Consider the following 14,626-nt stretch of genomic DNA (forward strand, 5'->3'; position numbering starts at 1 on the left):
CTCAAATTCTGGGGACTGCAGGTTTGCCTAGTGTTACAGAATATCTTTTGTCATTTATATCAACAATACAAAATATCCGTGAGGTCATAGGGAGCAGGGAGCAGCTGCTGAAACAAATTTGTAGACCAGCTGCATCCTTAATGCAGACTCTAAGGTTATGTGATATTTTTGTCCCCATCCTGCAAATACAAAGAGAGAATTCATGGAAATGTCTCTGATTTTAAATATAGCACTGGATTTATTAATCTACCAGTTTGTATAAAGTACCTAAGATCTTTGCTACTTTGAAGTTATGCATTGAATTTAATACCATGCAGTAGATACTTTTTTGGATCTTTGCACTTTCTACAAGCAGTTTTGAAGTGTCTTTTAGTTCTTGGCAGCCTCATGAAAAGTTAAATAAAATAGCTTCCTCTTGATTCTATAGCAATATTTCCGATAGTATATTTTGAATGTTGGGTTTCCCCCAGCTGTTTGTTCAAATGCAAGTCTTGGAATGTAAAGTCTCTAGATGTGCTCGTTGGTAGTATCAATTCTGGTGATCTGCAGCAACTTACAACTTTTAATGTTACTGATATAGGTAAGTAAATAGGTGTGCAGAGTGCTACTTAAAAAGTTCCCATGGAACCAGTGTGTTTACTGTAAGAATAATTTTTTGTGTGGTTGCGGTGTTTTTGTTGTTTCCTAATTGGACAGTAATGCTATAGGTGGTGAGTTTCACAGTAGTATTATGCGCTGCTTTCACTAAGAAATGGTGCTTGCTATTTTGTTACACCTAACTTCATGGGAAAGCTAGGTTGAAAAGCATTTTTGAATTTGAAATTTATATTTTGACTATGTTATTTTGTGTTCAAGAAATAGGACTGCTATAAATATTAGAGTATTTTTGTGTTGGACACTGTCTAGTGCTCTTGTGCTATAATTATTTTGGGTGATTCCCACTTTAGACTAGAATTCTGATCAAAGGAGTGTTTGAAGTTTGAGGCAGGTAAAGTTCATCTGCCTCCATATTCAAAGATATCAATATTGTGATTACTGTCTGTATGGGCAGATTGGTCAATGTGAGGAATCTTCCTATGTGTTCAGTTGGAGGACTTTCCAGAGTCCCCAAATCAGTCTAATAAAGGTTACTGTGACATGTTAAGAGAAGTCACACAGGATAATTGTGTGAACAGATGGAGTTGTTTGCTTAGAGAATTAGGAAAGGCAGCTATTTTCATACCAGAGAGTCGCAGAAACATAGAATATTAGAGTTGGAGGGGACCTATAAGGCCATTGAGTCCAACCCCCAGCTCAATGCATGGGATATACATGGAAGAGGAAATAAAGTGTGATTGCCAGACTGCAGCCTGGCAATACTGACCTTAGGGACATTAATAGGACTAGGTTGTTGGTTGACAGAAGACATTTTGATTCAATAGAAACAACTGCCTAAAATGATGACCCTTGACTAATAAATAAAGACTTTGGACTCTAGGCTGTGCTTTAACAGGGATGCCATGAGATCACTAGCTATTCTTCACCAGCAATGCATCAATTTGTTTTGTTCCTTATTATATTTCTAGTGAAGATGTAATTTATGACTTTCTATATAAAAAGGCAAGAAAATGAAACCGCCAAGAGAATCTTATTTTTAAGGGGAGGCATGTAAATGTCATAAATAAATAGAACATTGGCCCATTTGCCACATGATAATTTTTATTGAAGTTGCATGCACTTTCATAATGTATGAAGTTTTTGATATCATTTTTTATAGTTAGCATTGCTCTTCCAGATACCAGTGAGCCTTAGGGAATTGTTTGTTCATATTTGCAAAAATATTTTGAAAACATACTTGACCTTTTTTCTTGTTCAGTTCTAGCTATAAAATCCATAAAACCAATTAAAAAAACATATGGCATTGAATAACTGGTCTTCACATACTTTGCTTTGGACAAAAGGCCTTAATGACATTTCCTGGCTAGTTCTTACCCTTTCCCTATTACACAGCAAACTCTTCATGTGGATAACCATGCTCTGCAGTTTCATGTTGCTGTGGCACCATTAACTGTTCACTTAATTGAGATTTTTGCTTCACTGCAACTTGCCATACAACAGACTCTCTGAATCAGCAGGAGTCCAGCGCAACTGCTAATGTGCACTTTTAAAGCAGAACAAATAGCCCAGTCATGAAGCTTGATGTAAGGCGTATGATTCAAATATATATGTTGCTTAGATTATTTTCTGTGCTAAAACTGTTTGAGCAGTCATCTTTGCATGGGAAGTGCAGATCCTTATGCTTGAAAGGAAACTGCCAGGAGTTAAAACAATTTTCAAGGCTGTAGCGGTAGTTTTGAGATGGCAACTGTTTCGTATTGATGCCCAATATGGCCAAGTTACTCTTCTAAGTATATGACGGGTTGATATCAGTTTTTTAACACATAACTGCATCAGCCAACTCGCTATTGAGCTTGGAGTAGTATAAGCTGTTTTCTCTCCCACTCAGGCACACACCCTCTGAATGGAGAGAATTAAGCTACCACATGAGCGAGACCATTGAGTGGGGTTCTGTTTGCTAATTTATTTATTTAAAAGCATTTATAGCTTAATATTTTAAAATTTTCTTAAACGTTGTACAGTATAAACAATATCATTAAAACAAAAAAATACAACATAAAACAGTAGTATCAAAGCATATAAACACACTAAACAGGAATTCAAACGCACAAAATGGACCATTCTTAAGGGTCAGGGAAAGCCTAATCAATGAGCAGTCATGTTCCAAGCCGGTACTTAATGCACACTGTTGGATGGATCTTTCTGCCTGGTCAGTAACCTGTCTTTACAAACACATTTCCTTTTTTTATAGTATCAAACCATGGGACAGGGACAATCACACAGCTCTGTGGGTGAAGGAGATCCTGTAGAAGAGAGATCACGGTGCACTTAAAAAAAAAGCCTGTGTCAGCTCTGTTCAGGTGAAAACTGGGATTAACTCCTGAACAGCAAGAACATATCTGTTACAGTGTGTCCTATTTTATTTTAAATATTCAGGGATACAGGGAAAATTGTGTTTGGAGGAGGTTTTTGCTTGGCTGCCAGTTCTTGTATCATTCCTCCTAATATCATGCTTTCTTAGTCCTCCCTTATGCCAGGCAGCTAATGGCTGTAATTGTCCAGATTCTTAATTTTGTCTATCTAATGGAAACTATTGCACTCGTCTACCTTTTTTTGTTAATTTCTTCCCCGAAGTCAGTTACTATACTGCTAATGTTTGAGCCCAGTTTCTAAATGCTATCATTGGGAGGGGGGAATACAAAGAGATATAAATACTTAACATTATACAAGAGTGTGTGAAGTTGTAATGAAATTAAAATAGATAGGAGTGAGATGGGAAGCAGGGCACTTCCACCAGCTCTGCTCAGAGAGCAGATCCTTTTGGCTTGTTCTTCCTGAGCTGTTTCTATCCACGCAGGTCGTTATAAGAACTCTGTTACGAACTGATGCCCAAGTTTCCTGCTTTCTTCCTCCCTCTTCATCTGCTCCTCCTTTTTGTGTTCTGTCTTTTAGAGTACAGGGGCCTTTTTGATTTTTGTTGTCCCAAGTTGCTCTGGGAGCCTTTTTAGCTGAAGAGTAGGGTAAAAATAACTTGAATAAAATAAATTATTATAGAGTTTTAAGTGGATTCAATTTCCAGCTCTTATTTATATCTGATGCATTTCCAGCAAATCATTTGAGAAAATACATTGTGTTTGAAAAAAATGGTGATATCCAACGTATGAGCAAAAGCCTGCTCATGCAACAGGATTTCTCCTTCTCCACTGCCCTCCCCAAATTTACTCTGAAGGGTTCCCCAACTCTCTGGTGCTGATGTTGGTGTCAGGAGAGGGGGAGGAGAGGAAGTCCTTTTATGGCAATTGAAGTCCGTTCTGTTGGTGGGTTGCCACAGATGGATTTCATTCTGAGGCTGCAGTCCTGGGCACACTTACTTGGAAGCAAGCTCCATTGAACTGAATGGGACTTGCTTCTGCCTAGACACACATAGGATTGTAATGTTACTGTGTAAAATATACAAAATTCTATTCAAGTGTGAGTGTGAAATGGAGCAAGTGAAAGACTTAATGGTTAAATGGGCATAAGAGATAATATCAAAATGGAAACTTTTGGAATGTTTGTGAATAGAAAGATTAAATTGCTCTAAAATGATGACAAGATGGTATGTTACTCTAGTAACAATAAGTAAAATTGAACTACTTTTTTGTAGTAGAACATGTAGTAGTCCAGAACATTTACTGGAAATGTTTAAAAAATTGAAGGGACTTCTGTATGTGGTGGACATGTCCATGTATGGAAAGGTATTGGAAGGAAGTTACCATTAATAGAAAAAATGTTAGTTGCTACCATTCAACTTGAACCTTTTCTTTTAAGCTGTAGAAAAGCCTTAAGAACATAGAGAAATGACTAGTTTGACTAAATATTGCTAAATATCAGAATTTTCCTAAAACCCAACACATAAAGGAATGGGTAGTAGATTCTGTGGTATGGCCAAATTAACATTTTTATAAGAACAAATTGTCATAGCCTGTTGATATTTTGTGAATATATTGTATCGTGTACTTGTGTTTTAGTGGAAACTTCCTTAAAAGAGTTTAAAATATTTATACGCCATCTCTGAAAATAAATAAATGTTAGGGGGAAATGCACCTGCTTCTAGATGTTCTACATTTGCTTAATGTTTTCCTTTTTTGTGTGTTTGAAAATAAATTTAAGGGCAGTCATTTTTTGTTTAATCCGGGTACTTCCTGCGGCAAGGTCTTGATATTTTGTGCCAGTAAATTGGCGTAAGAGAACAGGCTGCACTACAGAGAATTGTATGATTAATATCTCTTTCTAAGTGAGGCCTTCAAATGCTTTTTTAAAAAGCAAACAATCCCCCCTCCCCCCGTTGCAAGCCACTTAGGAGGGCGACACTCAAATTGTTTCCACCTGCTTGCACAGTGCGAGTTCTGGGTTCCCTTCTCCCCAATCTAGCTCAATTCATGCCTTCTAAAACTGCTTCAGAGGGTCTTTCAGCACTCTGGAGATTTCAGAGGCGCACAGGCGGAAGGAGAGGAAGGAGACCCTGTTGAGCAAGTAGACAATTGCTTGCTCTATGTTGTGTCTCATTCCTGGAGAACTGCAGTGTTAATACTGGGTCACAATCCAGACAGCTACTTTAGCATGCTAACAGAATTTCTAATATAGTGTGTTTGAGCAGTAACCCATTCTCTGTGATAAGCTACATTTGAAATTTCTCACGTAAGGAGGAGATGGCTTCCTCTGGGCAGATGGCAAATGGAAGAAAATACCTAATTATTACATCCTAGTGCTGTCGAGGTCATTGAGGCACGTATCTGCTACAAATGTAAATTGTTAAAATGTCTGCAAAGAACATCAAGGATGGTAACTTCATGATGATGTAAGAATTCTGTTAGCTTACCTCGTCACAGAATTGCAATTTTCAGGGTTCCTTGGAAGGCAAGGCATGACAATTAATGCTCTGACAGGTGAGCCTGACAGCACTTAGAAAAATTCTTAAAACTTTTGGGACTGTCTTCCACAACTCCATGTTCTAGGTTGTCATGTTTTTACTCTTAATGGATTTTGAACTCTATTCTATCCCTGTTGGAATAATTAAGAAAAAACAACAACCATGCATATAAAGTGCTAGGAGTCATATATTTATATGTTTTATATTTTTATAGGTTCTTAATGATGTGTACTTGTTTCTATCTGGAAGCCGCCTTGAGTTCCAGTTTGGAAAAAGGGCGGGGTATAAATAAATATAATAAAAATAATTAGTGTGACCACAAAAAATGCTGTTTGAAATTACTCATGTCTACTGCTGCTTACCCCAGGCCCTGTTAAGTCCATTTCTCACATGAGAAAGGAGTGTAGGGGAAGATTTTTTTCCTTTGTCTGTTTTCATAATAGATAAATACTTCCCGTAACATCACTGCAAACTATATTGGGAGTAGGGACGGGGGAGAATATCTGACAAAGTCAAACTTGGTACGGGATCCTGACAGAATTCGCTAGTTCACTATCACTTTGGAGCGGCACCGATCTCTTGCGGCAGGCTGCGGCTGTAATTCGCACCGATTTTGCAGCTGTGATTGCAATCGGCACGATTTTATTTTTCAAAATCCTCCCCCTATTTTACGTAATTTTTTTTGTAATTAAGATGTTGTGTCAACCACAGGATTTCCATTTGTTCATTATATATTACAAAAAAATGTCATTATTATCACAGTATAATGCAAAAAAATTGGCTATATATGTTTTCAATGTTAATTGTCAAATCATCCTGCAGTGTCATGTTTTTCAAACAAGGTATCTCAGGGCATTCTGAATCTCTTGCATGGGAAACATTACAATGATGAGACTGACCCACACTACCTACCTCGCCCCATCCCCACCCCCTTTCATTGCTGCTGTCTGAGCTAACCAAGGGCTGTCTCTCTTGCGCTTTCTCGCTGTCTGTGCTAAATGTGTGTGTGTGACTGGAAAAAAAAAACCACGTTGGAACACTGTGATCATCTATTTCCTGTCAGCGACCTAAAAAACACCTGCGGATCAAATCACCCAAAAATGCACATAGCAGATTGAATCGGCAAGTGCCAGAGAAAGCAGAAACAAAAAAAAGACGGACCCTATTCTGGACAGAGATAGCAACATGGCACCATCAGCGTAGAGAAGCAATGGTATTTTAAGATTGGACAATTTAGGGGCATGGGAGTCAACAGTCTGAAGGAGGGGAGCCATATCGTTTAGAAATAAATTAAAAAGAAAAGGGGCCAGAATACATCCTTGTCTTACCCCCCTAGTGACCAGGATTGAATTGGTAATTTGACCCTGCACACCACATCTAACTTGGCTGAAAGTCCTATTATATAGAGATTGGATAAGGAATAATAGACGCTTATCCATACCGCTATTCTGTAGTTTAAGCCATAGCAGATCTCTTGGAACCAAGTCAAAAGCGGCTTTAAGGTCGATAAAAGCAGCAAAAAGTTGGCCACCAGGAGGAGCCATGAATTTCTAAGCAAAGTGTGCAAGGACACTTTACTGGACCGGTAAAGAAATGACGGTCTGTTGAAATGCATGTGGATCGGCACCATGCAGCCAACCCCATCCCTAATTGGGAGCCAGTATATTTACAAAATTCCTTTACAAACTTGATTTTTTTTCCTAGTGAAAACCTTCATTGTGACATGGCAACACTTTACCCCTGTCCCCATCACAGCTGTTATTTCGCATAAATCTTGCTTACAGCTTTTGGGATCACTGAGATCCCAGCTCCATCTGAAAAAGTTTGCAACCAACCTGTGCACAACTAGTAGGATATTGTTTACCAATACACACCCACAATGCTTTGTGCCGTTTGAGAATGTTACAACTGATATATAAATAGTGCCATTCAAAGGAGTGCCAATGAGGCAGTGTATGCTGTCCAAACCTACATAGATTTCTGGCTGTGCTGCAATTCCAAATCATCATACTTTATGATGCAGATATGTACGTGGGGATAGAAGGAGTTGCCTAAGCAGCTTGAAACCTAGCTGGATAGCGGCTGAGAAACTAACAACACATTTAAAGGGTTCTGGGCAGAATATAACAACTTATTGACAAGCATGTCAGAGAATTAGCTAAGAAAAACCTGACTTTGGTTGGCACATTGAAAAAACAAATCAGAAATTCCGTTCTAGTTCCTTGTCCACAAATCCAGAAGTGTCAACAACAGCATTTTTGACTTTGAACAAGATTTGACATTTGTAATTTATATGCCAAAGAAAGAAAGGATACTTATTCTCCTTTTTTAGTGTGTAAATGTAGCAGTCATAGACCAGAATTACAAACCTGAGATCATTCTTTATATTATAACTAAATGTGGACACTTGTGACTGAATGATCTCCACATACACTTCAAAATACATGATGAAACAGGCCAATGTTGGCTTGTTGTTTTTTTCAAATATGGTGGACATTGTCCTATATTGTTTGAAAGCTGAACACCCCACAGCTGTGTGAACATCCCAACAGAAGTCTTTTCTAGTAAACCTAGGTCTAAAGTTGATCAAACTCGAACCTGAGTCTAGACACATAGCCAGCTGGCCTAGGACATCAAGAGAGGCCTTCCATGGCTGACACTGGGAAAAGAGGAAGGTGTCTTTGAGGTCAGTGCAATGACAGAAAATTGCAACAGTGATGGCCTTCATATAATAACTGTTTTGTCTGTCCTACTCATGCAGTTGTTCAATATGGTCACTGTGCATAGGTTGTTCAGGTAGCGTGTGCTATGCTTGCAAGGTCTAGAGGTTTATTGATGTATTACTGATAATTCATAACTCATGGTTATTGCCCTGTTTTACTTGCACAACTGTTATGTTAATGGCACAGTAGTTTTTGAATGTTGGAAAAATTGTGAGGTCAAACTCCACATACTGCTTGTGCAGGTTTTGTACTTTAAATTGTAGGATACTGTTGACCCCCATATTTATGGGGAACTCTTGTTATACTGGAACAGGGAAGGTCTCAGTAAAGGCATGATTGTTTTGCTTGCAAATGGTGTCATGATTAATAACTGCTGCCAGCTGTTTTATTTATATGGCTTTCTTGGGGTACATTTAACTTGATACTGCAGCCTTTCCCAAACAGCGTGCCTCCAAATGTTGTTGGACCAGCATTGGCAATGGTCAGGAAAGATGGGAATTGTAGTCCAGCAACATCTGGAGTCACACTGGTTGGGAAAGGCTGCGGTACTGAATTGATAGTCAGCTTTCCTATTGATTCAGGATTAACACACTGTCTGTATCTGATGTTGATATGAACCAATGACACTATCCGTTTAAACATAAAAGGCTAACTGGAAGTGGGGAGAGGCTTGGTAAAAGATTACAGAAACATTTGTTGCTTAGCTGCGGTGTCTCTTTTGGGGATAAGGGAGAATGGAGGTTGCCATTAAAATTCAAAACTGTCAGGCAATATTAGGGGCGTATCATGGGATTTCTACACTTAGTAATAGCCCCTGGCCTTTTTTATTACAATAAAATTGCATTTCTGCATCATATAGAGCAGAACTAGCAGTTGCTCACTGCATGGAACTAGCTTTGGGGCTTCTAGGCGAAAGAATACAGAGGCTACTGCTTTATAGAGCACAATGGCAATGAAGAAGAGCCTATGTATACTTCTCAGTTTTACTCCTTCTACAAAATGGCTTCTCCCTCATTTCTGAAGCCCCTCATTCATTTGTACTTCTAGCCATTGACCGATAATATGCTAGGATGTATATTACTGTGCTCTTAAGAAGCTCTTCACCAAGCAACTGCTCTTTAATCTTTTTTCTTAATAGAATAAAAATTATTAGATGCCTAAGTAAATAGCTGTTTAAAAATGAGTTCTATCAGCTGATTCTTTGCTTTTTATGATACTCAGCTTGGTAGTGATTTTTTTTCATTAACTTCATCAGAATTTACTTCATTGGGAAAGGGGATGCATAAAATATAAATGCTTCTGAAAACACTGAGACAAGAATCTTTCAAGCTTCATGCATATTTCCCTACTGCAGCTGAGCTTGATGCAGAGCATGCACAGAAGGTGTTGCATATGGAGCATACCCAGCAATTGAAGCTAAAGGAGCAACAGAAGTTCTTTGAAGAAGCTTTTCAGCAAGACATGGAACAGTACCTCTCCACAGGCTATCTGCAAATAGCTGAAAGACGAGGCAAGTATTGAAGATTTTCTGTGTAATTCTTAAGCAAGATCACAAGAGGAAACTTGTACAACTGCCATAGCTCTTCTCTGCTGTTTCCTGAGGTAGATTTTGCAACATTTTAGTTACTATTTTTATAATTAAATTTGTTAGTCACTATTCTTCACAAAAGTGAATCCAAAATGACTTACAATCAATAAAAAGGTAAAACCAGTATAAAAATGTAAACAAAACAAAAAGTTAAAAACACATAAATATAACAGCTGTGGAACAACCTACCCCATAAAAGAGGCTACAGCATCAAGAGCCTCCAAAATTAGAAGCCAAATGCCTGGGAAAAAAGTTTTGCCTGGTGCCTAAAAACAGATGATGGTGCCAAGCGTGCCTCCCTGAGAGCATTCCATAAGCAGGGGGCCACTACTGAGAAGGCCCGCTGTTGTGTCACCTCTCTCCATACCTCACTTGGAGGGGGCACACGAAGAAGGACCTCAGATGCCAAACCTAGGGTCTGGGTTGTTTTGTATGGGGGAGGTGGTCCTTGAAGTATTGGGGTCCTGAGCTGCACAAGGCTTTATAGGTCAAAACCAGCACTTTGAATTGAGCCCGGAAACTAATTGGTACCAGTGTAGTTGTGCCAGGATTGGTGTTATATGCTCAGACCATCTGGCTGCTGAATTCTGCACCAGTTGCAGTTTCTGGAGTGTCTTCAAATACAGCCCCACATATAACTCATTGCTGTAATCTAGCTTAGAGGTTACTAGGGCATAGGCAACTGAAGTCAGACTCTCCTTGACCAAATAGGGTTGTGGCTGGGCTAAAGCTGATGGAAGGCACTCCTCACTACTCAGGCCACTTGAGCCTCAAGTGACAGTAATGGATCCAGGCGTACCCCAAAGCTACACACTTGCTGCATCAGAAGGAGTGTAACCCCATCAAGAGCAGGCCACATCCCCTCCATCTGGTCTAGGGAATCACCCACTAAGAGTACCTCAAACTTGTCTGGATTGAACTTCAGTTTATTGGCTCTGTTTGTTGTCAGCATATTGCTGACAACATACTCCAAATCTCCAGGTGACCCCACTCAGCGGTTTCATTTAGCTGCTAAATACAGGATAAAATCAAAACCTGTTGAATCAAGTTCCTTCATTGCATCTATATCCCGTTTCTTCCTTTGGGAAGCTTAGAGTGGCTCGCTTGTCCAAGCGTTCTCCTCTCCAAGCAATGAGCAGATAGAGACCACCTTAGCTTTTAAGAACATAAGAGCAAACACAGGACTAGCATGGCAATGATGAGGAACTGCAGCTGGAAATAGAATTACCGCAGTGGGTAGGATGAGGGCTGACACATTTTGCTGTTGTAACTGCTCACTCCACATGAACAAGTCAGTGGCAAATTGCACTTTTGTGTTAGTTACTCTCCTCCATGTTGGTGGGTAGGATGGAAGAAAACACAGCCAAATCCTGAGACTTGCTGTATAGGCAGTCACTTCTTGCTAGTACACCAGCAGCTGTATAGATGTATGAAGGCTGTAGATTGTGCTTTGAAATAAGTTTGATGATTTAGGGCTTTTCCACCTGGACTCCGTTGAACTTCCAGAGTTCAAGTGCCTTGGTTCCAGCAGCTTTAGTGTCACAGTAGAATTTCCTACACATGTACAGACGACTTCTGAAATCTCTGGGAATTCTGTCACAACATTACAGGATCTATTAATCCCTGGGTTCTCTCTAAAGAAGTTCAACCATCTCTTAATAGCAGTTTGGGGTCGGGATGATAGCCTCTTGTGATTAGAGTCATGATTACAGTTTTACTTACCTGTCTCATACTGACAAAAAGTTTTAAGAAAGTAAGTTGCATCATTATGGGTTTGGGTGTAAAGTCTGAAGCAGGTCTGTTATACGAATGTCAGAAAATGAAGTTGCATAAGAAGTCCTGATACAAGCTGTTGGGTACTGATACAGTGTAAAAGGTTACTAGTTTACCTTTCTTTGACTGCAGAGCCGATTGGAAGCATGTCTTCTATGGAAGTGAATGTGGACATATTGGAACAAATGGACCTTGTGGATATGTCTGACCAAGAAGCCTTAGACGTCTTCCTTAGTTCAGGAGGAGATGACGGTACTATGCCATCTCCTATGATAGGTAGAAAATGAACTCTTGCATTCTTCATCTAGTTGCACTGGCATAAAAATAAGAAACAATGGTGATTATTGATGTATTCTGGCAGGGTAGATTCATTTTAAATTAAGGTGATTTAAATAATCAAGAACATCTACCTTAAACCATTGATTTAAACTGCAGTTCCTATTTTGCAATTTTTTAATTTTCTGAACAAATGCACATACCACAGGCTAGCTTCACTGAGATTCAAGGTCCAAAGCCCATAGTAATAAATGTAAACAGTACTTCACTTATTTTAAAAAGTGAAGTATTTTTCATATTTATTACTGTGGGCTTCCTACTGAACCCTGCATCTTAGTGAAGCTAGCTGTAGTATACACTTTGCTTCAACAGTTTTCTCTCTCCCCCCACCCACATTTTTAATGTTACTTTAAAAAAACAAGACTCCATCTCTTTGGTGGAGGGTTATGGATTCAGTTTTCAAGAAATTCTTAGCTGAATCTAGTTGATGCCCTTGCCCTCATGGAAGAGCTTTTGAGCCAGCAGATGGATCTACTAATGGAAAAAGAGGGGAAGCAGTCTTAAAAAATCAGCTTGGGGGAGTGGGATGGGGGCTCTCCAGAACAGGGTGGCTGGTACAAAGACACTAATTTTAGTATAGGCTTTACAAAGTTTAATATAAGCAAACATGTTAAAGACTGACTAATGACTTTATTTATTTATTTATTTATTATTTGATTTATATCCCGCCCTTCCTCCCAGCAGGAGCCCAGGGTGGCAAACAGAAGTGCTAAAAACACATCAAAACATCATAAAAACAGACACTAAAATACACCCAAACAAAACAACTGTAAAAACATTAAAGAAAAGCTTTCAAAACATCTTTTTAAAAGGGTTAAAAAACAATTGTTTTTAAAAAAAACATTAAAAAGCAAGACTTGTTGAAAGAGGAGTCTTCAAACAGTGCAGAAAAGATAACACAGATGATGCCTGCCTAATATTTAAGGGGAGGGACTAAAGGTCTGTTTCCTATGTTGTGCGGAATGGATCTCCTGATAAGATGGTATCTGCAGAAGGCCCTCACCTGCAGAGCACAGTGATCGGCTGGGTAAGACGAATTTTCAGGTATCCTGGTCCCAAGCTGTATAGGGCTTTGTACACCAAAACTAGAACCTTGAACTTCGCCCGGTAGCAAATGGGCAGCCAGTGCAATTTTTTCAGTAGTGGGGTGACATGCTGGCGATACCCTGCCCCAGTGAGCAGTCTCGCCACTGCATTTTGCACCAGCTGCAGCTTCCGGACCAACCTCAAGAGTAGCCCCACATAGAGCGCATTACATTAATCTAGCCTGGAGGTTACCAGTGCATGGACAACAGTGGTCAGGCTGTCCCAGTCCAGAAATGGCCGCAGCTGTTTCACCTGCCAAAGCTGGTAAAAGGCACTCCTAACCACGGAGGTCACCTGGGCCTGTAGTGACAAAGACGAATCCAGGAGCACCCCCAGACTAAGAACCTGCTCTTTCAGAGAGAGTATGACCCCATCCAAAGTATGCAACTGACCAATTATCCGAACTCGGGAACCATCAACCCACAGTGCCTCCATCTTGCTAGGATTCAGGCTCAGTTTATTGTCCTTCATCCAGCCCTCCACCGAGTCCAGGCAGCGGTCAAGGGCTTGCACGGCCTCTCCTGACTTAGATGTTACGAAGAAATAGAGCTGGGTATCATCAGCATACTGCTGACACCTCACGCCAAAGCTCCTGATGACCACTCCCAAGGGCTTCATATAGATGTTAAACAACATGGGGGACAAGATGGTACCCTGCGGCACCCCACAGTACAACTGCCAGGGGGCTGAATGACAGTCACCCAATGCTATTCTCTGAGAGCGACCCTGGAGATAGGATCGGAACCACTGTAAAACAGTGCCTCCAATACCCATCTCACCAAGTCAGCCCAGAAGGATACCATAGTATCAAAATAGTATCAATAGTATCAATAGTATCAAAAGCTGCTGAGAGATCAAGTAAGAGTAACAGGGTTGCACTCCCCCTGTCCTTCTCCCGATAAAGATCATCCATCAGGGCAACCAAGGCTGATTCAGTCCCATAACCAGGCCTGAACCCAGACTGGGATGGGTGAAGATAATTGTTTCATCCAAGAATACCTGCAACTGCTGCGCCCCAACCCTCTCAATCACCTTCCCTAAAAAGAGGGTATTGCAAACGGTCAGTAGTTGTCATAAACCAATGGGTCCAGGGTGGGCTTTTTCAGGAGTGGTCAGAACACTGCCTCTTTCAAGGTGCCTGGAACCACTCCCTCCAGCAATGATGCGTTGACCACACCCTGGATCCACTTGGTTAGACCCCCTCAGCAAGCTTTAATAAGCCAAGAAGGGCAAAGGGTCAAGAGGACATGTTGCTGGCCACATCATTGCAAGCACCTTGTCTACGTCATCAGACTGCATCAACTAAGTCCATTCCCAAGAAATTGCAGCAGACGTTGCACTGGACACCTCATTGTGAACGGGGCATCAAGACTGCTACGGAGGCGAGCAACTTTGCCCTCAAAGTGCCTTGCTAACAATTCACAGTGGGCCTCCGAAGGGTCTAAAATTCCATTTCCCGGAGTTGTCAACAGACCCCTGACAATACTGAAAAGCTCCACTGGACAGCTACTTGAGGAGGCGATGGAGGCAGAGAAGTGGTCCTTCCTCGCCGCCCTCACCACCACACAGTAGGGCACAGTTATGATGTTTTACTCGTGCCCAATCAGCCTC

General features: G+C 40.4%; 1 protein-coding gene across 5 annotated transcripts in view; it reads left to right on the forward strand.

The window, feature by feature from the left end:
* Positions 1-14,626, forward strand: part of DTNBP1 (dystrobrevin binding protein 1) — a 73,113-nt gene that overhangs the window by 54,502 nt on the left and 3,985 nt on the right. For 4 of the 5 annotated variants that reach the window (XM_061592728.1, XM_061592707.1, XM_061592723.1 and 1 more), the window contains 2 exons: positions 9,587-9,742; positions 11,726-11,869. In XM_061592728.1, coding sequence (XP_061448712.1) covers positions 9,587-9,742; positions 11,726-11,869 — 300 coding nt within the window. The remainder of the gene's footprint in view (positions 1-9,586; positions 9,743-11,725; positions 11,870-14,626) is intronic. The other variant, XM_061592717.1, reaches the window with a different exon arrangement.

Source organism: Rhineura floridana, chromosome 1 (genome assembly GCF_030035675.1).
Source record: "Rhineura floridana isolate rRhiFlo1 chromosome 1, rRhiFlo1.hap2, whole genome shotgun sequence".
Lineage (NCBI taxonomy): Eukaryota > Metazoa > Chordata > Lepidosauria > Squamata > Rhineuridae > Rhineura > Rhineura floridana.